The 25,570-nt window shown below is 39.7% G+C and overlaps 1 protein-coding gene across 7 annotated transcripts; it reads left to right on the top strand.

The window, feature by feature from the left end:
* The first annotated feature begins 115 nt into the window (after positions 1 to 115).
* GIN1 (gypsy retrotransposon integrase 1) lies at positions 116 to 23,392 on the top strand. Of its 7 annotated transcripts, none has more exons than XM_053566352.1 (8): positions 116 to 547; positions 6,031 to 6,176; positions 7,774 to 7,967; positions 13,840 to 14,145; positions 17,698 to 17,889; positions 17,985 to 18,161; positions 18,656 to 18,941; positions 23,024 to 23,392. In XM_053566352.1, the coding sequence occupies exons 2-8, from the start codon at positions 6,038 to 6,040 to the stop codon at positions 23,296 to 23,298; spliced, it is 1,569 nt and encodes a 522-aa protein (XP_053422327.1). In that variant the 5' UTR covers positions 116 to 547; positions 6,031 to 6,037; the 3' UTR covers positions 23,299 to 23,392. The 7 variants fall into 7 exon arrangements, with proteins under 7 accessions (XP_053422327.1, XP_053422326.1, XP_053422328.1 ...); XM_053566351.1 differs by having other exon boundaries at positions 131 to 199; XM_053566353.1 differs by lacking the exon at positions 116 to 547 and adding an exon at positions 2,896 to 3,172.
* Positions 23,393 to 25,570: the final 2,178 nt, after the last annotated feature.

The raw sequence follows: 25,570 nt of genomic DNA, 5'->3' as shown, positions 1-25,570 counted from the left end.
CCCCGCCCCGCTCGGGTCTCACCGGGAAACCTCGCCGGGCGGAACGGCTTCCGGCAAGAGTCCCGGGCCCCGCCCTCCCTTTCCCCGACCGAGTTCCCCGGACTATCATCTTAACGATCCGAGTAGTTCCGCTTCCGGCGGCACCAGATAAATTGCAGAGGAACCTTAAATCCTGTGGTTTGAATTTAGGACCACCTTGGTGAGTGGTCGTCTGCCGTGTTTTGTCATAACTACTGTGTTTGATGAAGCGAGCCGTACCCGGACTGTCATTCCACACCTTTCGCCTTTAACGCCCCAAGGAAGGGGTTGCGTCCGGGCGGCAGTGCGCAGGCGCCGGGGCGGGCGGGCCTCTGCGGCGTCCAGCGCCCTGGGCCGAGCCGAGCGCTGCGGTCGGCCGCGGAGCGCCTGCTCGGTGGAGCCGAGTGCTGCTGAAATCTTCAGATCGTGGGTCGGACCTTGTCTTCACAATCAGTTAACCAGCCGTCGAGATTCTTTGGAAATGCTCTCTGACAGTGAAAGTAGCGTTTGAAACTCGGATCGCTTGAAGGCGAGTGCAGCGCTTGGCTGACGTTAAGAATTCTCCCCGTTACTTTATCATAGTTGACATTTAATCTGAAATTTTGCCCCAAGTTAAAATGTGTAGCAAGGAGAAACACGAGCTCAAGAGGGAATGTTGTCACATAGTTTTAAGGGAAAAAATGTACCCTTTATCTCAGTGAATGATCCTAAATGGGCATTTCCGAATCAAAGGAGATGTTCTTTAAAAGGCAATGGATTGATCCCTCGTGGCTTCGTGCGTATGCTTGGGGACGTATGGAGTGGAGGCATCTTTAAAAACGAGTTTGTATGCGGAAGTGTCTGGTGTAGATTTCCCTGCCTTCGTGTTGCAAAAAATTGTGCGTGTCCATTTTCTTTTTTTAAGAATTGCATAGTATCATTTAAAAGCCATAATTCTCATCCCAGTTTATTGAAATAACACAGCGTTTAAGTTGGAACATGCATATTAACCTTTTGGAGGCTTGAATTGGTATTCCTGATGGTTTTTACCCTTGGTGAAATACAGTTACATCATAATTTCATTCCAACTTATACTTAATTGTCCTACTTATTGGACACAAACATAAAATATTTAAAGGAATGAGGCAATAAGTCTTTACACAGGTATTTGTTGATTTTATTTGACGTCAGGGAAGGGGCATGGTGTAAAAAGTTCAATTAGTTGTGACCCTGGTACTCTTCTTGCAAAACTAGAATATGTAACCAGCTTCCTATGAGAAAGCAGGCCCTGGCTAGATGCCTGGCTCAGTGAGTAGGGCGCCGGCCCCATATACCAAGGGTGGCGGGTTCAAACCCAGCCCCGGCCAAACTGCAACAAAAAAATAGCCGGGCATTGTGGCAGGTGCCTGTAATCCCAGCTGCTCGTGAGGCTGAGGCAGGAGAATCGCGGAAGCCCAAGAGCTGGAGGTTGCTGTGAGTCCTGTGACATCATGGCACTCTACTGAAGTCGGTAAAGTGAGACTCTGTCTCTACAAAAAAAAAAAAAAAAAAAATCTTCTGGCATCTCTATCTTGTACTTCCCAGCCTCCAGAACTACGCTAAATAAATTTCTGTTGTTCAGGAGCCGTCTTGTTATATGGTATTTTTGTTAAAGAAGTTCAAAGGGACCGAAAACATTGGGAGTGGTAAAAGGCCATTAGTTCAAGTGAGGTGGATATTTTGAAGTTAGCTGGGTATTTTGATATGGTTTGTATTTTACAGTGACCTCTGGGGCCACAGTGAAGAGAGGGATGGTATTAGAGTTAGGGGAGACAGGGTCAGTTATGAAATGAGTCTGAATTAAGGCAGTGGTGGTAAAGTTCAAGCTCCTTACTGGTCCAAAATGCTTTTCTTCCTCTCCAAGTCCATCTGGTTCTTTACAGATCTATTTTTATACTACACTTTGCATACTTAAAAAAATTAACCTACTATGCTGCATAGATGCTGATTCGCACCCCTGTTACTGTCATTTTGCACCATAAGCTTTACGAGGGCAGAGATTTCATCTTGTTTAACTCTGCAGTCCCATTACCTAATACATATAAGAGTTTAAGGCCTCAAAAAATCAGCAATAAATGCAAGGTTATATGGGTGAATAGGCAAAAAGTTGCAAAAGAGGGGAAAATGTGGAAAGTTCCGCTGTTGGTAAAAGAAGGTCGGGGGTGGTCAGATTCACATATCATGGAAGGCTTGCTTCACTGAGGTGCTAGAGCATGATTTTGAAAGATAGGTAAAGCTTAAAAATGCAGAATTGGAAGGACACCTCATTCAGGGGGAAATGATGGTGATATAACTAACGTACAGAGAATGGCTGGGATATGAGGTACACAAAGGAAGCTAAAGAAGAGACTTGTGCTGTGCCAGGTTGTAGAGGGCAGGCTGAACGGGTTGGACTTCAGTCTGTAAGTAGCAGAAAGTATCCAGAGGCAGTCTTACGGTGTTCACTCTGTCAAGTGGATCATTTGGAAAATAAAAATATGCTAGGGAGAGTCTAAATAAGTTTCAAGGTCACTATGTCAAGTGCATAATTACACTTTTAAGTATTCTGTTCTTTACTGAGCCAAGATAGCTGACTTCTTTTTTTAAGACAGAGTCTCACTTTGTCGTCCTTGGTGGAGAGCTGTGGCATCACAGCTCACAGCAACCTCAAACTCTTGGGCTCCTGCGATTCTCTTGCCTCAGCCTCCCAAGTAGCTGGGACTACAGGTGTCTGTCACAATGCCCATCTATTTTTAGAGGCGAGATCTTTCTCTGTCTCAGGCTGGTCTCAAACTCATGAGCTCAGGCAGTGATAGGATTGAGTGATAGGATTACAGGCATGAGGCACCACCCCCAGCCAAGATAGCTGACTCTTACAAAAATAAATATAGTACATTTTTGAGAGGACTTGTGAAATATGAAAATATGTAGAAATTTTCTGACTTTTATATCTTCTTCCAGTGATTCCCCTCTGCCTTAGCGATAAGGAAAACAAACTAAGCAAACACCTCTGAAGCGTATTCTTGAAAATTTTGTATACTGATTTCCTTTCGTCCTTGACTCTTTGTACGATAGATTTACCCTAAGGATAGCAAATTACTCTTATCTTGGATCTATTTTCAAGTATTCAAAAGTTGAAGATTTGAAAGTGAAGAAGGTAACTTCAGTAACTTTTTGCTATCTTTTTATTACCTTTTCTGGAGACTTTTTTTATGTGTTTATTATAGGTAGAAAGCCAGTGTTCTGACAGCACAGCTAACTTAAATGTACTGAGGGCTTCATCTTATGGAGTGATTAGATAAAAGGAGTGTGTAAGAGAAGGACAGGAGATGGTGAGAACTGGCAGACACTTGTTTTTTCCAATGTCCAGCTTTTTTCTACAAGTTAAAATTAATCACACCCCTTTGCTAAGGTGAAAGAGTTTGATCTTTTCCTTCTATGAGCTTTTTACAGGCCTGAAAAGACTTCCTCTATCCTGTTCTCTTTAAAGTCCTTCAGGATTCACAAGCTTTTCTGAGCTCTAAAAGGCAGGAAATAGCTTTCTTTCGTAAGCCTTATTTTCCTACAGATACCATGCTGTCAGCTGACTAGGTCGAGGTATTTCTAGATTTTCCTTTAGCGGATTTGGATGATTTGGAACATTGATGGCCCCAAAAGCCATTAAGGGAAAGAAACTACAGCTCATGGTTATATATGTAGCATGTTATGAATTTTGCGGTATATAAACCATATAAAGATTGATGGGACTGATGGCTCTGTCCCTTGGACTTACAGGAATGTGTCAGCGTTGCCTAGAGATGAAAATAGGACACACACACAAAAATGATTTTTGTTTTTTTTTTTTAATTGTTGATGCAGAGCTAGATTGAGAGGCAACCACATGGCCAGGTAGACAGACTGTACTCCCTACTTGAGGCCACACAAGCCTTCCTAAATCGACAAGTGATCAAGAGTAGACGTTTGCCAAGGAATCCTTTGGCAGAGGGGAGGTGTAGTGAGGGTGTTGGAGGTTATTATGACTATAAAACATATGCGAACATTTTTTACACATTTTGTGATAGTCATATAGTCACTTTGCTGGATATAAACTTAGAATTGCCAAGTCTTTAGGGTAAGTGTGTGTATGTTTAGCATTAGAAGAAACTCAGTTTTCCAAAAATGGTTACAGCGTTGAATGTACACCCTATTAAACAAGGTATGAGAGTTCGGTTGCTGCTTGTCCTCCCCCACACGCAGTGTTGTCTGCAATTTAGTTTTACCTTTTGGGGGTCACGTGGAGTTGTAAATCTCTGTGGTTTTGATTGGCCTTGCCCTGGGAAGGGATGATGCTGAGCACATTTTCACTCACTCATTCACTGTTTGTGAAGTGCCTCCTAAGATTTGTCCTCTCGTTTTTGAATTAGATTTTTCTCATTTCTGACTTGTACAAGTTCCTTCCATATTCTGGGTATGAGCACTTTGTTAGATATATGTACTAAAGATTTCTTTTTCCACCCTCTGGCTTACTGTTTTGCTTTCTTAATGGTGTCTTTTGATGAACAGAAGTTTTTGATTTCAATAAAGTCTTTTTTTTTTTATGGATAGTGTTTTTTGTGTCTTATTTAAGAAATCTTTGCTTATCCCAAGATTTTGAAGATCTTTTCCATTGTTTTTTTCCAGAAGCATTGTTGTTCATCTTTCACTTTTAAGTTTATGATTTATTTGGAATTAGTTTTTGTGGATGATGTGAGGTGGTAGGTTATGGTTTATTTTTTCTTGTAGAGGTATCTAGTTGCTAGAGACTCATTCCTTGGAAAGACCGCCTCTTCCTGCACTGCACTGATGTCTGCATCTTCATTGCAGATGTGTTACTTCGTCTGCGTCGAGCTACCTCTGGACTCCCTCTTCCAATTGTCCTTGTGCCAATAGTGCACTGTCTTATTTACTGTATTTGTAGAGAAAGTCTAAAATCCAGTCTATTCATTTTTGAAATGTTTTGGAAATTGTGATAAGCTATATTTGTGCGGACATAACTATCTATTACAAAATGAAAAATTCACGTATTTATTTTTTAATTGAAAATGACTTAAACTTAGACCAAACTGTTCTATAGTACCTTGTGGAGATAACGAACCTGTTTTGTAGGTTATTATGGGATAGTGTTAATGTTGCGGAACCTGGGTTTTAAAGTGGCTTACAAGTGCTAAGATGAGAAATGCACTTGTAGTCTGTCTCAGAGTTATAAATAGATCAGAAAGATTGTTTTTACATGTGCAGAGAGCTCTGTCATAGGGAAGAGACTTGATAGGCTGTGTAGGCCCTGGTTCTCTCTGTTCTCTCCATCCCAGCGTCTGTCTTCAGAAAGGTGCTCTTCCATCTCATCGCTACAGTCTCAGTGGCCATATTGTGTTTAGAATTTTAACATGGTAAGCATTTATATCAGAGTAACCACAGGAAACAGAAGACATTCTGGTGGGATTTAAAACAAATTTTCGTGAAGCTCCTGTTTATTGATCTGCAGGCACAGGGACACCAACCTGGCACCTGGGGCCTGGCAACAGCAGGAAGGAGTTACCATCTCTGGGGCTGGCGTGGTGAGAAGATGAAGTGGTCAAGGGTGTATTTAAAAGTGATAGAAAACTGTATTTCTCCTCTTAGACCCTATCATTATTTATTTGTATGTCACATAATGAGACCACGCTGTGCAAGTAATATTTCAGTTGACAGCGGTAGATTTTAAGCAAACCTTTTTGCAGCGTACTTCTTCATTTCCTTTATTTCCCAGTATGTGGAAATTTTTCAGCCTTTCTTATCACATGGAAAGAGGCAAGATAATTTTTCGTGCTGTATCTCAAAAATAGCATTTGAATATTTTCGTTCATTTACGTCATTCTTCCTTTCCTGTACTGCAGTTATCATCTCCCTCACAAATAATATTTTAGGAATGCTCAATTCATATGTAAATATGACAGAGTCTGAACTGAAATAGCAACTGAACTCACTCATGATCTATTTCTTTAAATAACTTTTACCTAGGTTCATAATGGTCCGCAGTGGAAAAAACGGTGACCTTCATCTTAAACAGATTGCGTATTACAAACGGACTGGGGAGTATCACCCAACCACACTGCCAAGCGAGAGAAGTGGCATCCGAAGAGCGGCAAAAAAATTTGTTTTCAAAGGTAAAATTGGTGTCCAAAATCTTGAGCGCAGAATTACAGACTTTTCTACACGTGTTCTTTGTAGAATCCTAGGAATTTCTGTAGTAATTGGTGTTGCTAAATATTGCCAGTTGAACTGATAATGCCACTTAGTCAAAAGCAAAATAAAAATCACACTGAAGCCATCTGAAGGCCAGTGAGCGTGACAAGGATAGTTTAAATCATATGTAGAAAATGATGCCATGAAAAAAAGCAAGACATTTACCTAAATTAACAGTTTCTGCTTTTGCCTTCTGGTGCACCTGCTCTAGTGGGCCCATTAAAGCTCTGATACCACTTTAACATGCCTCACTGTTAGCGAGGGACACATCTGAGGCTTAATTGAAAAGGTGACAAAGTTAACTAGTTTGTATATTGAAATGAAAAAAGGAATTAGCTGTATTTATAATGTGGTTTCCTCCTCTTACTGCCATTTAAATATTCTTAGGATCACATTTATTTTAAGACCCTGAATCTCCCAGAGGGATTAACTATTTGAAAGGCAGTGGGATATTTATCCTGAAAGTCATGATAATTTTTCCTTCTTCCTTTGAAGGGGAAGAGAAGTTTTGAATAATTAAATGAATGCTGGTACTATTAATGGGAGTTTTGCCTGTAGGTATAACATTAGGCTTTCCCCAAAGCAGGTGAAGGCAATTCTAAGCTGGTAAGTACATGACTGCGCATGTCTCTCTGTGTACAGCCCTACCTGTAATGGGCAGGCCAGTTGCCTCTTAGACTAAGAGGAGGACTCATTCGTTTATTTAGTTAATACTTCGTGCAACACATGTTTACTGAGTTTCTATGTGCCAGTCACATTCCAGGCCATGGAGATAATAGTGAAGAATAAGAAAGATAAGATTTCTGCCCTCAGGTTACCCTGTAAGTTGAGTAAGGACGCTCCACTCAGCCTGCGCTCAGGCACCCTGGGAGGTTAATGGTGTATTGTGGAGTTTGAGTAGCTGCCCTGTCCATACTGGGGAGGTAGATGGTGGGTCTGTCCATTCCCCAGTTGCCTCCCTGCCGCAGGTTCTCAGGTGTCTTCCTAAGGCAAACAGAATTGTCTTGAGGCTGAAGGTTCTCTCACTTTACCATCCCTACCTTCTACTGAAATCTAGAAAAACACTAAAGAGGTGGTTGCTTACAAAAATACAGTTATGATAAAATAAATTTTATAAAATTCTATTCTAGGAAATTGTTCATCTATGCATCATTTGTTTGCTAATTTAGACCATTTTAGGAGGCACCTGAATGTATTTCCTTACTTTGAGAACTTCCATAGAATGATACTTGTATATTTCCATAGTTGTTATATGCTTTGATAAAGAAGCTAGCTTTGCTTACCTTCATAGCTACACAATCATAGCAGCCAGTGCTGCTTGTGGAGAGCACGTAACTAGGAGTTGAAGACCTCTCCAGTTGTATGGTAGCACTATTGCAAAAAAATACTCTGTTTTCAGTGGGGTAAGAATTCCTAAAACAGAGCCCCTCATGGTTTGAAGATAAGTCTGTGGTTATCTTAAAACAATGTAGATTTCTAAAACCTGTACTTCTATCTTTTTGATATCATTTATTCCAGAAAAAAAGCTGTTTTATGTTGGAAAAGACAGAAAACAAAATCGTTTGGTAATTGTTTCAGAGGAGGAAAAAAAGAAAGTGCTAAGAGAATGCCATGAAAATGACGCAGGAGCTCATCACGGCATATCCAGAACCCTCACGCTGGTGGAGTCCAGTTACTATTGGACTTCTGTGACCAATGATGTCAAACAGTGGGTATGGCTTATGTATTTAGAATATGTTGAATAATGTCTAGTAGATACTCAAAAAGTCATTATGGCTCCAGGTTTACTCTGGGTATCAGATCTCATTAAGTACTGTTTTTGTGTTGTAGTTTTCGTACAAGAAAACACTTTAAGGGAGTTTTAGTTCCCTTTTAATTATTTTAAATCACTAACCTATAATTTGAGCAAGAACGATGCATTATTTGAGCATTTGAAAATACTATGTTTACATAGGAGATTATTTAGAACCAGATTTTTATCTTTGAACTCCTGTGAATAGGCAGAATTTAAATGCAGCTAGAACTTTGTCTGACTATGCCGTTACCTCTTTAATGGCTGTTAGACAAGCTAGTCTTTTTTTTTGCAGTTTTTGGCCAGGGCTGGGCTTGAACCCACCACCTCTGGTATGGGGCTGGCGCCCTACTCCTTTGAGCCACAGGCGCCACCCTAAGACAAGGTGGCAGGACGTTCATAATAAGTTTGGCCCACTGTGTGCTCTCCTCTTCTGTGGCTAAGCACATCTTGAGATAGAAAATGTCAAACGTGGCAGAGACCCAAAACCAAGTAAATGCAAAATCAGATAGTAAGTCTGATTTTGTGAAGATAAATTCTCCAAAGAAAAGATACGTATACGTCTGACTTTTGTAACTATCACCTGTTAGGCCCTTCCACTTTTTCTTTTTCTTTTTTTTTTGCAGTTTTTGGCCTGGGCTGGGTCTGAACCCACCACCTCCGGCATATGGGGCCGGCTCCCTACCCCTCTGAGCCACAGGTGCCGCCCCCCTTCCACTTTTTCTAACTGGTAGGTCACCAGACCCTGCTCTTCCAGATGGACTATATACTAAACACTAAGAATTTCTTGGTATGGATATGAGAGCTCTTTAAAAATTGTAATGGTGCGTTGAGAAGACTGGCCTATTAGTCATAAAAAGAATTAAACCAACTTTTAATTGTCATTTTTGGGTTATCAGTTTGTGAATATATGAAGACATTCCAAAGACAAATATAAATTTGTATTTGTCTTTGGCACCTGCCATGGATTTCTTTACCAGCAAACAGTGAAATCTTGATAAAGCCTTTATTATTTGAAAATGGATGATCTAATGATTTTTGGAAATAATTATAGAGGTTATTTGTGACAAAATTTGGTGTATAAGATTACGTCTGAAAATTTTTATTAAAAATAACTGTGACTATAATATAATAAAATATTTTTAAAATTTTCTTCACTAGTTTGAAAGTAGTTTCCAAAATGGAATTCCAGAAATATATTGAGCAATGACATCACCCATAAATAGGTCAATTGATACTTCTCACTTTGCTCAAATGAAACTTCCATGACAGGGGACAGTAGAAATTAGTTTTTGTTTACTATTTTTGGGGGGTTTTTCGTTTGTTTTTTGGGGGGGAGAAGAAGGAGGGAAGGAAGGGAGGGGCTGTTTACTGTTTTTTCCTATGGCCTAGACTAGAGCAAGGATGGAGAACTTTTTCCACGTTGGAAGGCTGCAGTATTCAGCTGTAATCAAAAAAGGCCACATTCAAGCAAATTCCTTTTAGATGACTTAATCATCTACATGATTTTGTAAAGTCTAACTATGTACCTAAAATTTCAAAAAATGAAAACTATCTGTTAATTTTAAAATTGACCTTTTAACGACCTTGTTGTGTTTGCTTTTTGCTGGAAAGCATTTGAGTATTTGGTCACAGCATGGAAGCCCCAGTTTTAGATGGCCCTCTAGATGGACATCAGTCATGTGACCTTGAGGGCACCTGATTTGGTTATGCAGGAGAATGGAAATGTTCAGCAATAAGTGGTGGAAAAGCAAGAAAGCTTTTTTTAGGCATGTTGCCGAAGGCGAAGCTATTCTACTGCCTTTTTCTATATTTCAATTGGATCTTTCTTAGAATCAAATCAAAGCTGACTTTAACGTGTCAGCTACTGAGAGCTCAACCAACTCCATCTGTAGTTCCTTAGGTGCCTTGGCGAGACCAAGTAGGTGAGGCTGAAATGCTCAGTTGAGTCTGATGTCATGATTCTCAAAGTCTGTGAAATGTTCATTGTGGTCACCAGTTGGTTTAAGTCTGCAACAGCTGCGTGTTCTTCAAATGATTCACATGTGTCATCCTCTTCAGTGACCTTTACCGACTGGGGAAAACATCTATCTGAAATTTCCTTTTGAAGAAGTGTTTTGGGAAAAGATAGCTTTTTTCAAAATTTGTGCCACATATTATACTTGCAAAGAGATATTTGCAGTGTTTTGATTTGACATGATAACACACAGAAACATTCTAGAGACATCTTCTAGCTTCATGTCTCTACCATTCCTAGAGACATCTTCTTTTAATAATTCCCATGGCTGATTCTGTTCTTCATAAAATTTAGTTATCCATTCTTGCAGGGATAAACTTTGGGCCAGCACCTGTCCCTGGTGTAGCCAGCACACTTGAGCGTGGCGTGGCAGATGACACCGTGTAGCTCCTCATTCAGCGTTAGTGTGCTGACCACGCCTGTGTTCGTTTGTGGGAATGTGGTTAGCAATGCTCACAACTTGCTGCAAAGCGTCATTTAAAATAACAGCTTTAGCAGAGATTTTGCTGACGCAAGTTACAATGAAAAGAAGTGAGGACATCTGCATTCAGTAATACTTTATCTGTGCAATAAATCCTTCATATTTTCCGGGACACTCACTAAATTTACCAAATTCAGTCCAACTTCCTTATGTTTACCTTGAAAGTTGTTGAAGATGTCTATCTGTTCCCTGTGTTCTGTTCACAAGAGCGCCCAAAGCAAGTAACTATTTGTAGCAAAGAAAATGCTCTATTAAGACCCAAATGAAGTATAACCCTGCCCCTCGTCAGTAGTATCTGTTGATTCACCCATAGTGACTGCAAAATATATATTAGGTTATTAAGTAAGAAATGTCTGATTTCCTTAAGTAGTATGTTTGACAGGTAATATTTCTGGCATTTCACTTTGACACTTGCTTTATTTTATTGTGAAAGCACAGCCTCATTCTTTCAAATGCACATTCTTGCTTGTGATTATGTGTCACATTTATTTTAGAGCAATTTTTGTGAAACTACGGGTGTTATTTTTGAATATGAGTTCCGCCAGTGCAGACAGCTAGAAATATCAAGGAAGTGTTTGGGAAGGATGTAGTTAATGAAGGCTCAGTATGCGGGTAGTTTGAAAAGTTCCATTCTGGTGATTTTAATATTGAAAATGAGCCACATGGGGAACTTGAGACCAGGGTAGATAATAAGCCAAAAGCTGCAGTGGGAGTGAATCTGTCTCAACCAACATGTGAATTGGCAGCAAAATTTGGCATTATTATTCCATGATATTGGACCATTTGAAACAAATAGGCAAATAAAAAAGCTGGGTAGATGGGTTCCACGAGAATTAAGTGAGCTTCAGAAGAGAAATTGTGTTGAAGCTTGCCTTTCTTTGCTGTCACAACATAAAGGAGAACCTTTCTCTGTCACATTGTTACATGTGATGGAAAATGGATTCTTTCTGACAACCCTAAGAGTTCGACACACTGGTTGGATAAAGATGAAGCACCAAAACACAGACCAAAAGTGAATATTCATCAAAAAAAGCTAATGGTGTCTGTTGGTGGTCCAGTGCTGGTATCATCCACCACAGTGGAGGCCTGCTGCAGCCACATGGACGACGGGATGAGGATGCGGTGAGTCAGCAGAGACAGGCCAGTTGTCGTCAAGGCAGTGCTCCAGCTACAGAGGCTAGAGTTGGAAACTCAGTCACCACCTATTCTCCAGACCTCGCGCCAGCTGACTGCCCTTCTTCTAGGCTTTGGAGCACTGACGGCAAGGAAAACAGTCAGTTCTCAACAAGGTGTGGAAAATACCTTCTGTCATTTCTTTGCCACTCACTCTCCAGGCTTCTTCAGTGCTGGCAGAAACAAGTTACAGTTAAGATGGCAAAACTGTTATAGTTGAGATGCATATTTGATTAATTGCACTGCTCCTTGTTTGAGATATAATAAACTAAGCTTTTGATTTGAAATCAGATTCAATCAGACTTCTTATTACCTAATATTTTGCTTTTTAAGTATTACATGAGGTTGTTCCATTAAGTTAAAGGCTAGTTCATGCTGCTGGTGAGTTGTGGTTCTCTCTGAAAGAGGCGGATGTTTGTACTTTGGAATGTTCTCAGAGTCTAAGCATCCTGCAACTTTCACAATTGCTACAACACTGAATGGTCTCCCTTCTTTCCTGAGTATATCAGCTACTTTTTAAGTTGCTTCAAGGGCATTATTTCTAGGTCTTATTACTACTTCAAAGAATTGTCTTTGTTAGAATGCTGAGGCAGGAAGATTTGCTTGAGCCTAGGAGTTAGAGGTTGTTGGGCACTAGGCTGAGGCCATGACACTCTGGCCTAGGCGACAGACCAAGATTCTCTCTCAAGGGAGGAAAAAAACAAGAATTGACTTTACTTTTGCTTTTCATCTCTTAATTTCTGTAATACAACCTTTTACGTGACTTCCTCTAAATTAAAATGCGTGGGCCTTTGAGTGTTACAGTCCCCGTGCACAGCGAATGTCTTCACTGTTGGTGTTGCAGTATCACAGAGCAAGCAGATCATCTTACTCTTAGCAGATACAAGATAATATTGCAATTCCCAATCCTCATTAAAAAATCTGTTCTCTTTCTTCAGTGTTCTCTTGGTCTTATTTGACATGATGAGCTGTTAGCAGATGGAATTTAAAAGTATTGTAAAATCGTACAACTATTCGCAAATCCACTTCAGACCAAAACACAGTGCACCTATGTCAAAAGCTGTAACTCGACCCCCATAAACTCTCGGCAGCCAGCCTGTGCTATTGTGGGGCCGTAGGCAGGGGACGTTGGAACTGAATCATGAGCTTGGCAGCTGTCTGTTGAGGCTTTGACTTACTAATGTTCTGCTTGTGCCGGTTAATCTGAGAGGATTATTTCATTGAAATTAATTTTATTCTTTGGTATTTTATTAATAAATATGTTCAATTAAAAAATTAAATAAAAATAAAAAAGATAAACAGAAATGTGCTAATAAGCACAAGAGAATTTGTTTTATAAAATTTGGATTCATTCAAAAGTCCTCACTTAAGGACCTAGAAGCCCATATGTGGCTTTCAGGCTGTAGATTCCCCATTCCTGACCTGGAGAAATTTATGCCATCTATAAATATTGTATATATGAAATTATATTTCAATAAATACCGTTGGAATCAATGAATGAATGTCTTAGAGTGGTAAATTTAGAAGGAAACATCTTTTGCATATAGAAATTACTATATATAGAAATACATACTGATTTAAGTTATGGAGAAGATGCTAAGGTTTATTTAAATATTTAATAGGTATTTATTGATCATGAACCAGAATCATGTTCCACGCCAGTAAGACCTGATAAGGTCACTTGGTAGCATAGTCATCCCTGGGTGGGTACAGAGGTTGGTTCTAGCACCTGCTGTGTCGCATGGAACCAGATTCACACATGTCAAGTCCTGCAGTCAGCTGCGTGGAACTCATGTTCATGGAAAGTCGGCCCTTTATGTTTGCAGGTTTCTCCCCCTTCCCCCTTGTTTTCAATCTCTGGTTGAGAAAAAAGCCATGTGTAAGGGGACCTGTGTAGTCCAAACCCATGTTGTTCACAGATTACTGTGGTAGCAACGAATAATTTGTTTTTTTGTTTCTAGTAGATTTAATCAGTGCTCTGTTCTTAGTCCAAAAGTTTCTCCTTCAAAACACAAAGTACCTGTTAACCATTTTAAAATTCATATTTATAGGACTGCTTTTATATTATGTGGAATATACTAACATTTGTATGTGTTTTCTTTATCATATGCCTGTTTATAGGTGTATGCTTGCCAGCATTGCCAAGTGGCAAAAAATACAGCCCCACTAGCACCTAAGCCACACCTCCTGAAGGTGGAGAGCCCGTGGAGTGTGGTCACTGTCGACCTGATGGGGCCTTTCCACACAAGCAACAGAAGTCACGTGTACGCAGTGATCATGACAGATTTGCTTACCAAATGGGTTGTGATTCTGCCTCTGTGTGATGTTTCAGCGTCAGAGATTTCCAAGGCTATCATCAATATATTTTTCTTATATGGACCGCCTCAGAAAATGATAATGAACCAAGGAGATGAATTCATTCAACAGGTAAGACAAACCACTGAGGCCTGGCAGCACACAGTGCCCTGTGCGTACCTGACAGGGTGCTCAGTAAATTCAGATACATTGCTGTGGGTTTGGGGGTCTGAGGTTGTACCCCGCAGTGGTCACGGACTGGACATCAGCACACCAGGAGTCCAGTGCTGATGATGCCACTCAGGAATTGTGAACCTGTGTTCAGGTTAGACTGAAATGAAAAGATTGCACCAAATTATCTTTGTTAATTCTAGCTTAAAAATCCTATAGTTTACAGGTAAAAGGAGATTTGACTAAATGGAAAAATACATGTTTCAATATTGAAAGGTATTTTTCCCATTGCCCTGACCTTTTTCAGATTTGCATTAACCTGAAAAATAAGTAGGCAAAAATACATATGAAAAATATTTAACAGAAATATAATAATTACTAGACTTAAGGCAAACTTAAGGCGTATTTTAAAATTTTTATAATTGACAGGGTACTGTATAAAAATAAAAATCAGAGATAGCCAGACTTCCATGGTTCAAAGCCACCCCGAGGAAGCTGCGTACAAGCTTCTGAAGCCTCCTTCCTCAGGGGAGTTACATCAGCTGTGTTTCAGACCCATAGCAGTGAGTTGTGACAGACACGGTATGTTGCCTACCAAGAGAGGTCACCAGAGGCTCATTGCCCAGGGTTTTACTGGTCACATAGGCACTCTCTGCTTGGGATGTACAGACATTCCAGACTGTGAAGGAAAGAAGGTATTTGTATTTCTAACCAAAACCTAAGTTCCTGGACACTAGCCAGGGCCAGCTCCGTAGGCAGCCCTTCAGGGACTGTAGCCATCTCAGACCTCCTGCGTTATCCAGTCCACTGGAAGTCACATGTTACATTAACTCTCTTCCTCACAGGCCCATCCAGACTTAGTATTTATGTCTTAACCACTTAGCAGCCATTTAAAAAATAATGCCCATAAATTGAAAGAAAAAATATTTTTATTTCATTCTTAATAACCACAATTGCTTGCTAATGGATTATGTGTACCTGTTGAGCATTTCCTCGTAGCTCAGACCTTGGAACATATTTTTTTACCTCCACCCTCATTTCCTGCTTGACCTTGATTTTTACACTGTAATTGATTTTTATCACAGCATTGCCTGAACAAAAATAGTTCTATAAAGACACGACGTTGTTGTAAGGATTATAACCTACTCCAGTGTTGAGCTACCTTAAGCCAGTAGTTACAGGGTCTGACTGGTGTTCAGGGGACAGCTTGGCACAGAGTTTGGTGACAGTGATTTTCTAACATAGCTTAGACTGTTCACTGAATTGTTTCAGTAAAATGGACAAAGAACTTTTTGCAGAACTCCAAAGGATAGAAAAGAAACATATTCAATGGGAAAATTAACTTTTTAAGTGTCTTATGGAAAATTAAATTTGTAAGGACTGGTGACTTACCTGGTTTGAGTGGGGAGGAGGGAAGGTAGGGTAAGGATGTCAGAGCAGCATTTCACAAATGGATTTACTTTGTTTCAGGAGGTTGCCTGGCTTCCTAGCCAACTGTTTTTTTTTTTTTTGTTAAGTCAGAGTCTCACTCTGTCACCCTGGGTAGAGTGCTGTGGCATCACAGCTCACAGCAACCTCCAACTCTTGGGCTCAAGTGATCCTTTTGCTTCAGCCTCCCTAGTAGCTGGGACTACAAGGCACCCGCCACAGTGCATGGCTGGTTTTCCTGTTTTTAGTAGAGATGGGGTCTTGCTCTTACTCAGGCTGGTCTTGAACTCCTGAGCTCAAGCAATCCACCTGCCTTGGCCTCCCAGAGTGCTGGAATTACAGGAGTGAGCCATGGGCACCCAGCCTTTTGGAACAAGGAAGTTGCAGCCTTTTCCAAAGGTTATTGAAAACCATTTCTCAGTACTTCCTAATGATGCTGACCCAAATGACACCTTTTCTCTGGAATTTCTAATTCCTTTTGAATTAAAGGTAGGCAATCTGAATTCATACAGAAGTATATATACACATATTTGTACACACACACATACATAAAGAGGGTGCCAAATAATGTGTACATATTTTAAGAAAGGAAAAGACAGCCGGGCGTTGTGGTGGGCGCCTGTAGTCCCAGCTACTCGGGAGGCTGAGGCAAGAGAATTGCTTAAGCCCAGGAGTTGGAGGTTGCTGTGAGCTGTGTGATGCCATGGCACTCTACCAAGGGCCATAAAGTGAGACTCTGTGTCAAAAAACAAAGAAAGGAAAAGACTATATTCAAATTATAGTACTCAAGGCACATTTAATTTCTGCAGTTATGAGAGATACAACATAACATATATTATTGTTGTATATCATTACTATATATACCAATAAAACATATATATATATATATAAGCTAGGAGTTGTATTCAGCTCAAGTAACAGAGGACTACTCCTCCTGCCCCAGTATATAAACTCCAATAGGAGTTTTATGTTGTACTCAAGAAAAGAAAGTCAGGCTATTGAAAGCTGAATGGGTAGCTCTGAATGTCACTGGGAGCCCATGCTCCTAGCTCTCTGTCTTTGGGATGTGACTCTCAATCTTGTACCCAAGAGGTAGCTGCCAGAGCCCATGTCACAATGTCTGCATTCCAGTCAGAGAAAAGGGGCCGAGCAAAGAGCAAACCCAGCTTGTACCAGCTGACTGTATCCAACAACTGCCACTTAGATCTTTTTGGCCAGAACTGTCACATGAACACCTTTACCTGCAAGGGAACTGGGGAAATGTACTTTTGTTTTTGATTTTCCCTCCTCTTATCAGCTTTACCTGTTTAGTTACTCTGATCCTATTTATGCAAAATATTCTTTTAAATGATAAATTTATCAGGCAAAGATTTATCTATTAAAAATAGTAAGAAAAACAGTCCGAGGGTTAAGGTAGGAAAATAGTTACTTTACATTTAACAAGCTTGCTGTTAGAAGTTTTCTAAAATTATTTTTATTTCTTTTAGATCCTGAATATTATAAGATATAACAACAACACTTGCAGTTAAAAGTTATAAAATGCTTGCTACCTGCAAAGAATTGTTTTAAGTGCCTTACAACCACTAACTCACTTAATCCTCAGAAGAATCATGGATAAGATTTTCTTTCTGTTACAGACAAGGAGAAGCTGAGTACACTGAAGTTCAGTGGGCTGGCCAAAGTCACAGTCACACGCCTGTTAACTGGGCCATGTGACGTGTTCATTTGGGAGATTGTCTACTGAATTAAAAATTATTTAAACTTAAATTCTGTTCTTTCATTTCCTTGTTCTTCCTTATTTGGCAAGGCACTTCAATCAGCACCTTACCTTTAAAATGAAATTAATAATGCCTCATAAAATTTTTGTCAGGGTTAATGATGATGATGTAAAACATCTAGTGTGTTAACCAGTACACGATGACTCAATAAATGGGAACTACTGTTTTAAAACAAAATGTGTGTTTTTATGTAGAGGCTGTGGTCAGTGAAGAAGGCAAGATGCCAATTCTTTTGAACCTTTTTTTTAATCAATGAAAAATACAATGCAGGTTATAAGAAGCCAGCTTTGTTTTACCTATTTTTCAGATTAATGCTGAGCTGTATGGATTATTTGGCAAGAAGCAAACTGTGATTTCTCACACCTCTGGGGCTGTTAACCCAGCTGACAGCACGCCCAGCACTCTCAAGACGCTCCTGTCCAAACACTGCGCAGAGCATCCAGACGACTGGGACAACCACCTGCTAGCCGTTTCTTTCGCCTTCAATGTCACGCACTTGGTGTGTGCCTTTCTATAATGCTATATTTCTGACTTGTGACTATTTCTAGGCTAGATTAATGTTTCATTACAAAATTGCTGTTTTCTTTAAAATAGGAGCCTACTAAAAATACACCATATTTTCAAATGTTTAATCGAAATCCTTATATGGCTGAGACTTCAGATAGTCTTCGTGAAGTGGATGGTGGTAATACGAGTATGTTTACCAGAATTCTAGATGCTGTTAAAGAAGCTGATGAAACAATGGCGAATAAGACAACGTCAGTGGGCCAGGTGATTCTATTTAATAGAAAAACCCTAGAAATCTGTAAAGTGACATTTAATTTTAAAGTTTTGGCATCTACGCATGTGTATGCATGCACACACATGAGATACCCTTATGCCAGAATTTTTTATCTGTCAAATTTTGCTTGTCTTGATTATAGTGTATGCTTATTAGCTACGAAATGCTGAGGCAACAATGAGAAAACTCATTTTCAAACTCATTTCAGATTTCGAAATCAACTAGAGCTGGGTTCAGATGGGGTCATGCTGCTTATCAGCTGTTTGGCATTAGCAAAATACTTACCCTATCTTGATTTACCTTCTATATAAAGGAGGAGTAATAATACTGACTTTGAAATGTCGTTTTGAGAATTAAATGGGATTTATGCCTAACTTCTAGTGGTATTTCAATAAATTGCCGTTTTTTTATAATATCGCCATAATCATGTAAGAAATTATAGGCCCTTACATCCTTTTGTTCTTTTTTCTTTTTATACTTATAGGTGGAGAACAACAATTTGGATGAACTAAATAAAAGCAAGATCATTGTTAAGAAGAAACCAAAGCAAGTAAATCCATTTCACTTGAAAGTGGGGCATGAAGTTTTAAGACAAAGGAAAAATTGGTGGAAGGATGGTCGCTTCCAGTCTGAGTGGGTCGGTCCATGTGTCATAGACTACATCACAGACAGTGGCTGTGCTGTCCTGAGGGACGGCACTGGGGCGAGGCTGAAGAGGCCCATCAAAATGTCCCACCTGAAGCCCTACGTGAGAGAGGCCGGGGAGCAAGGTGCGTGTCTGCCGCTTCTCTTTTACTGCCACTTCACTGTTTACTTTCTTTGAGTGAGAAGAGAACTTAAAAATAACAGGAACCTTTTTTCCCCTCTTTGGTTAGGGTTTCTTTCTCATTTTTATAAAACTTGGGGGACTGTGTTAGGTATCCGAGGTAGTCTTTTTGTTAAATGTCTCTTGTAGAGTTGTCGGGCTTGTGAGAGATTTCACCCTGATTTCTGGTGTGCTTTCTCATGATTCTCATAGGAAACTATGTGCACCTATTTTCACTGAAGGAAAATATTAGATCTTTTCAATTTTTGGTTTCTTAATGCCCTGTTAGTCATTTTGTGCCTCATTTTATTATGAAAAACCGTAACGAAAATCACTAATGCCAAAAATAAACATACTGCCCAGAATCCAGTTTTAAGATAGAGGCATCGAGGGACTCACACTATCGTTAACGTTTAAGGCTGCTTTGCGGTGCGGTCATGGGAGGCAGCAGGGTGGGTGAGTGGGTGTCCCGGAACACTGGGTGCTGTGACGGGCACTCTGGACGCCGTGTCCTTGCTCAGAACAGGACCTGCCTAGACCAGCCAAGACTCTAACGGCTCTGCCCGTTTCTCTCCCAGGCTAATTAAATGTTTTTGCCGTGGCTTTCAGATTAAGTCTCCCACTTCGTCAACTGTTTTATCCTAATGTATTTGCCCCTAGAGCTCTGAGGTGAATAACGTAGAGGGAGTTAATTGGTACCGCACCCAGTAATCAGGCTTTTTCTATAAAGAAAGATGAGGCATTAATCATACTTGAACATGAATAACACTTCAGGGAAGATAGAATATTTTTAAACAACAGGCTTTAGTAAGTAACAAGAGCAAAACAACAGATGACCTACACTTAACGTTTTTAGAGATAGCTCAACTCTGCTTCTGGTCTGGGCCACAGCCCTGTGTTAAAAGCTCCTCGTGCCTCTGCTCCTGTGACCGACCCAGTTGCTTTCACCAGTGTAGCTGTGAACTACTCTGGACGGTGCCTCCCTGCCGCAGATCAAGTAGGAAAAAGAAAGACTGTGCAGGGGCTCCCTGCTCCTTCTTCCTCAGCAGGACCCTCCCCTAGACTTGAGGTTCAGGACTTGCTCCTTTCTTGTGTTAATCTTCCCCGATTGATACAAACTTTATTTCTAAAATGTTGCTATTCTAGGTTCAGTTTTCAAAGATTTGCAGTTTGCTTTTGCCAGGGACTTACTTAGATCAGAGGCCAACTATTTTGGTTCTTGTGTATAATTCAGAACCTAATTGAGAAGAACAGTTTCTAAACAGATGAAGTCTAATTTTTGCTCCAGCTTGAATTCTCTGCAGAAGAGTCCTCCAGTAGTGTAACTGAAGGAAGGGGAGCTGCTTTTCTAGGGTTGTGTTCAGGAATGAGGAACTGAGACTGATGGGCGAATTTGTTTTAGTTTTTCTTGTTCACCAAAGGAAGTACAGGTCTGGCCATGGTAGAGTCTAGTTCCTGATTACTATTTGGTCCTTTTTCGTGTTTCTCTCATTTGTATAAATGCAAAATAAATGTGACTTCTACCATCTTTTATCTCAGTATCATTTATTTTTCTGGAAATTTTCACCTCACAAGTTGATTTTAAAGAATCCTTGAGCTAAATTTAATAGCAAAAAAAGTTCTTTGAGTAATCATCCACCTTTTTTATTTGGCATAAGTTTGACCAGCTGTATGCAACTCTGACTTTGTCTGTGCTTATCGTTGCTGCTCTTACCAGCCTTGAGACTCCGTAACTATACTAAGGACGCATAGTATTGCCCTCAGCAGCCGCCCCTGTGTTGCCAGCTTCTCGCCCGTTCTTATCTGGAACGCGGCGTGGAGGACACATTCAGTGCTGGGTCTACAATGTTTGTCCTTGCTGTTTTAAGCAGGCCTGTTTGTTATTTTGTCTAGTTTAAGAGTAGGCACTTTTCAATCCAGTTACTTTACTAGGAAGTTTTAAAACATACCATAGTGCCGCTTTGTAATCTTAATGTTCCCCTTAAAGGAAAAAGTTCTGTGAGTGATCGGTCCAAATGGGTCTCACTGGGCTAAAATGGCTTAGCCGCAAAAAAAAAAAAAAGGCCCTACTAACTGCAAAATAAAAAAAAAAAAATAGACCTCTTAAGTTCAAAAAAAAAAAAAAATCCTAACTTGTTCTTACTGCGGTCCTCAGTCAGCAGCAGGCTCTGCACAGGCAAGCTGGTGACTAGTTTGATCACACGGAGACTGAGAGGGGACAGAGAGAAGGAGGGGGGTCGGGGAGTTGGCACACGTTCCACACGTGCACACTGTGGCCGGGATGAGTCGGCTGCTGAGCAGGACAGGCAGCTGTGGCAAAAACACCCGCGGGCCAGATAAATGTCTTCAGCCGGCCGCATGTGGCCCACGGGCCGTAGTTTGAGGACCCCTGACCTAGACCAAACTTAGCCTCCAGTATTAACAGTAGGCTAATAGCAAACTTTGATTTTAAACCTTTAGAAACACCCTGTGAAAGTGTTTCACTTCCATTGATACTTTCTTCTTCCCCCTTGCCGCTGTTGGGTATAAGGTTTATTGTAGCCTGCATGATTTGTTTTTGTCTTGCAGAATTACATCTTCCTGGCATTCCATCCCACTAGCACACGGAGATTGTTTTCTTACCACCTTTGGTTATTCATATTTTTATTCCATTATAAATATGTGTATCTTCTTAATATCATTTTGACCTAATTGCTGCTTTTGCTTTAAGAAAAATTAGTGAGGGTAAACTTGGAAACTCTTTTAGAACTAAAATACCAAGCATGATTTGCCTAATGAAGAAGTAAATGTGTAAAACTAAATGGCCATGGAGGCCTAAGCCCACTGACGCCCAAGCCTGGAGGCTCTTCTCTTTTGGTAGAGAGAGTAGCTTTGTGTGCTCTATTGAAGATTGTAAATTTAAAGTTATTAAATACGTGAATTTTTAGAATTGAAATAGGCTCCGTGAGCTACTCAGACATTATGAGTAAAGTAGTATCATTTTCCAGGATATACTAGCAAATTTATCTGCTCTAAAAACTTCCATTACACTCTAATCTAAATGGGCAATTTACCTCCCTTTTGCCTAAAGAACTTAAAGCTTGAGAATTCTGTATGCTATTAAAATTTTCAAAAGATCTCTTGATGTTTCAGGAGAAAATCCAGGAAAGAGAAGGCAGGAGCCCAGGAAGCTTGTCAGCTGGGACGGAGTCCCCTACAGTGAATCGGGACACGGGCTGGGAGAATGTTTTGCATGTGTTGCCCTTTGTGTTACGGGGGCTGCTGCTTTGCATCAGTTTAACATTCATTTTAAACTTTTTTTCTAATGGTGATAATAAATTTGCCCCCAAATATAATAAAATGTGGAGAAGGAAGATTCTCTGCTAATACTTCAGTATTGATTAATTAGACCTTAAAAGTTTCTGAGAATTTTGGTGTCAAATTAGACTTTAAAGCTTTTTAAGCTTCTTTATTGGAGCCTGACTCCTTATACATTCCTATTATATAAACCTTACGTAGCCACTATGTTCATTTTGTTTTTAACTTGATGTTGTAACTATTTGATATTATCTTCCTAATATATGTTTGGGTTCATTAAAGACTGGAGAATTATCTAAAATTGTAAGCATATGGATTTAACAGTTCTGTTTATTAAAATATCTTTCATAACCCCATTCACCCAGGAATGCTTGCAGAAGCATATTAAAGATACCATCATTATCAAAAATAAAGTTTTATAATTTTGTTTTTAACCCATACGATAATTCTCACTCTTCCTGTCTCCTGGTCCCCACCCGTGGGTAACTACCAAAGACAAGTCGAAGGAACGAGAAAGCTTTTTAAGCCCTCAGTCTTCCCTGTGCTCTTTATGTATGAAGTGTCAAATTTATGTGTCATTTTTTATTCTTAGACATGGCTATTTATTTAGTAGACAGGAGAACTCCCCAGAAGTTAATCTCAATAGTTCATTTTTGTACTTAGGATTTTTGTTTTTTATTTAAAATTACTTAATTTTAAAATGATATATGATTATAGTTCTAAAAAACAAATTTATTGTGTCTCTTTCAGACAGTCTTTATCTCTTGCAAGGCTCAGTGGTGGCAGATCACGACTATATTGGGTTGCCTGAAACTCCAGCGGGAGCCTACCAAGCAAACATCCTGGTGGGAGATGCAGCTGTCGGTATCGTTGATAATGAATTACTGACATCAAGCAGAGATCGTGACCTCTTAGAATATAGAAATACCAAAATCTCTCCACTGATAGAAGATCATGGTACTCTTGAAAAACAGACTTTCAGTCTGTTGGACTCTTCAAACCAAGTTCTTGAATACCTAAGTTAGTAAACACCAAAGTTCATTTAAAGTTCTTATTTAGAATGTATAAATTCTTAAATATTGATATCTTATTCATTAAAATAGGTTGTATAGAACAAGTGTCTTGACACACTCTTAATGACTAAATCCTGAAGGTTTATTTTATAACTATTTATTTATCTAAAGTTGTGCTACACTTGAATGTCAGTATACATATATATAAAGGCATAGAATATGTAGAATGCCCTGTTTCTTCTGAAAAGGAAAACAGTGAAAGCACCTTTGCTTCTTAGGGAATAAATTAAATTCTAGCTCAAAATTCTAGCTCTGGTACTGGTACTGTGTTTTCTTTTCATTTTCAATTTTTTTTTATCATAGAACATCTACATTTAAAAAACAACTACCTAGACTGGGATTAATAAATATTGAATAAGCTATAACAGTGAATGAAATGGAACTTTTTCCTGTATCATTAGAACTTCTAAAAACAATATTAAAGGGAAAAGATTAGTGTTATTCAATGGGATTTCACAGGATTTTGGTAATTTCAAATTACCTGTTTTGCTGGGGTCAAAATAGGGGAGTACAAGTGCATATTGGTTTGAATACATTTGTTCATTTCCATATTATACATTAAAGCCAAAAGATACATTAGTAAGATTTTTTCTGAAATCTTAAGAAAAGTAAATAATAATATTAAAAATAACTTTGATTAAAGATTTTAAGTTGCAATTTCTATGATACAACTTCCTTCAACAAATACTTCTTAGAAATCACTGTGGAAATCACTGTGGGAAGATGGGAAGGTGAGTGTGGTGTGCCCTCGTCCTCAGGAGGAACTAGCTGAGTGTCTGGTTAGGGACATTGACTGCGCAGGCCACGTGCAGGGCAGGATGTGCCGGATGTCACTGGGTTCCTTTTGCACAGACGTCTTGTTAGCATCTCTGTCTTAGGCCATAAGAAGCATAAGTATTCCTTTCTGCTGTTTTTCAATTGTGCAGAAAACTGTAACAGAATGATTTGTTCAGAGTTCTAAATATGACTGGGTCACTTTCAGTTTTGGAATTTCTAACAGTTTTAATTAACAATTAAACAATAGAATAAGCATTTTAAATAAAACATTAGTTCCATAATTTTGTTTTCTACAAATGTTAGCACTGTGCAGTGTTAAAATTGATACTAAGCAGGCAAAGACCAGTTAAATGCCACCAAATTGAAAACTATTTAAGTTGATAGGTTAACCTGGCCTTGAGGCCCAGAGCAAATGGGTCTCTTTCCCGAGTCACTCATTGTCCTCCTCATCCTTTCCTTACTCCCTCACCCCCCTGGGAGGAAGACTGGGAGGAGCAGGCTTAGGGAAGAAAAGAGAACTTCAGTTTTGAATTTGTCAAGTTCAAGATGCTTATTACACATCTAAACAGATCTGTTGAAAAGGCATTTGGATATGAGAGTCTGAAATTCAGTCACTTCTCGCACTTTTTTTTTTTTTCATTTTATTTTTTTTTATTAAATCATAGCTGTGTACATCAATATGATCATGGGGCATCATACACTTGTTTCATAGAATATTTGACACATTTTCATCTCATTAGTTGACATAGGCCTCCTGGCATCATGCTAGTTACTTCACTTCTCGCACTTGTCTGAGGTCAAGTGCAAAGAGTCTGGAGTTTGGGTGATGCAGAGTTTGCACTAGAGACCCACACGTTTCTGGTTGATCGTTTCTGAGGCGGCGATTGAAAGCTTCTGGTGATTGATTGTACATATGTAATGGCATTATTTATATTACTTGACACAGCAAACAGAGGCTCAAGTAAGCTTCCCAGCGGTAGGAGCCATGACAGCAGAGCTCTCCCCTTCCTGCCCCGTTGTGATGGGTGCAGCTGAAATGGTAACACGTTTAAGGGACCACAAACCAGCAGGCAAGTCCTCAAGAATTTCATTGTCATCCAACAGTGAAAACTGAATGAGGCAGTAACTTGTTTATAATCACATGTTACTTTGTCTTTGCCAAGTAATTTACAATCCAGTGTAATTTATGTAGAATTTCTGAAGTAGCTCCAGTATCACTTTACTATTTCCACCTCAATTTGCGATTTGAAAACTGGAAAGAAGAGAACTTTTTTTTTTTTTGTAGAGACAGAGTCTCACTTTACCGCCCTTGGTAGAGTGCCATGACGTCCCAGGACTCACGGCAACCTCCACCTCTTGGGCTTCTGCAATTCTCCTGCCTCAGCCTCCTGAGCAGCTGGGACTACAGGCGCCCGCCACAACACCCGGCTATTTTTTTGTTGCAGTT

This window comes from Nycticebus coucang, chromosome 17 (genome assembly GCF_027406575.1).
Source record: "Nycticebus coucang isolate mNycCou1 chromosome 17, mNycCou1.pri, whole genome shotgun sequence".
Classification (NCBI taxonomy): domain Eukaryota; kingdom Metazoa; phylum Chordata; class Mammalia; order Primates; family Lorisidae; genus Nycticebus; species Nycticebus coucang.
This window is presented reverse-complemented; position numbering and strand designations above follow the sequence as displayed.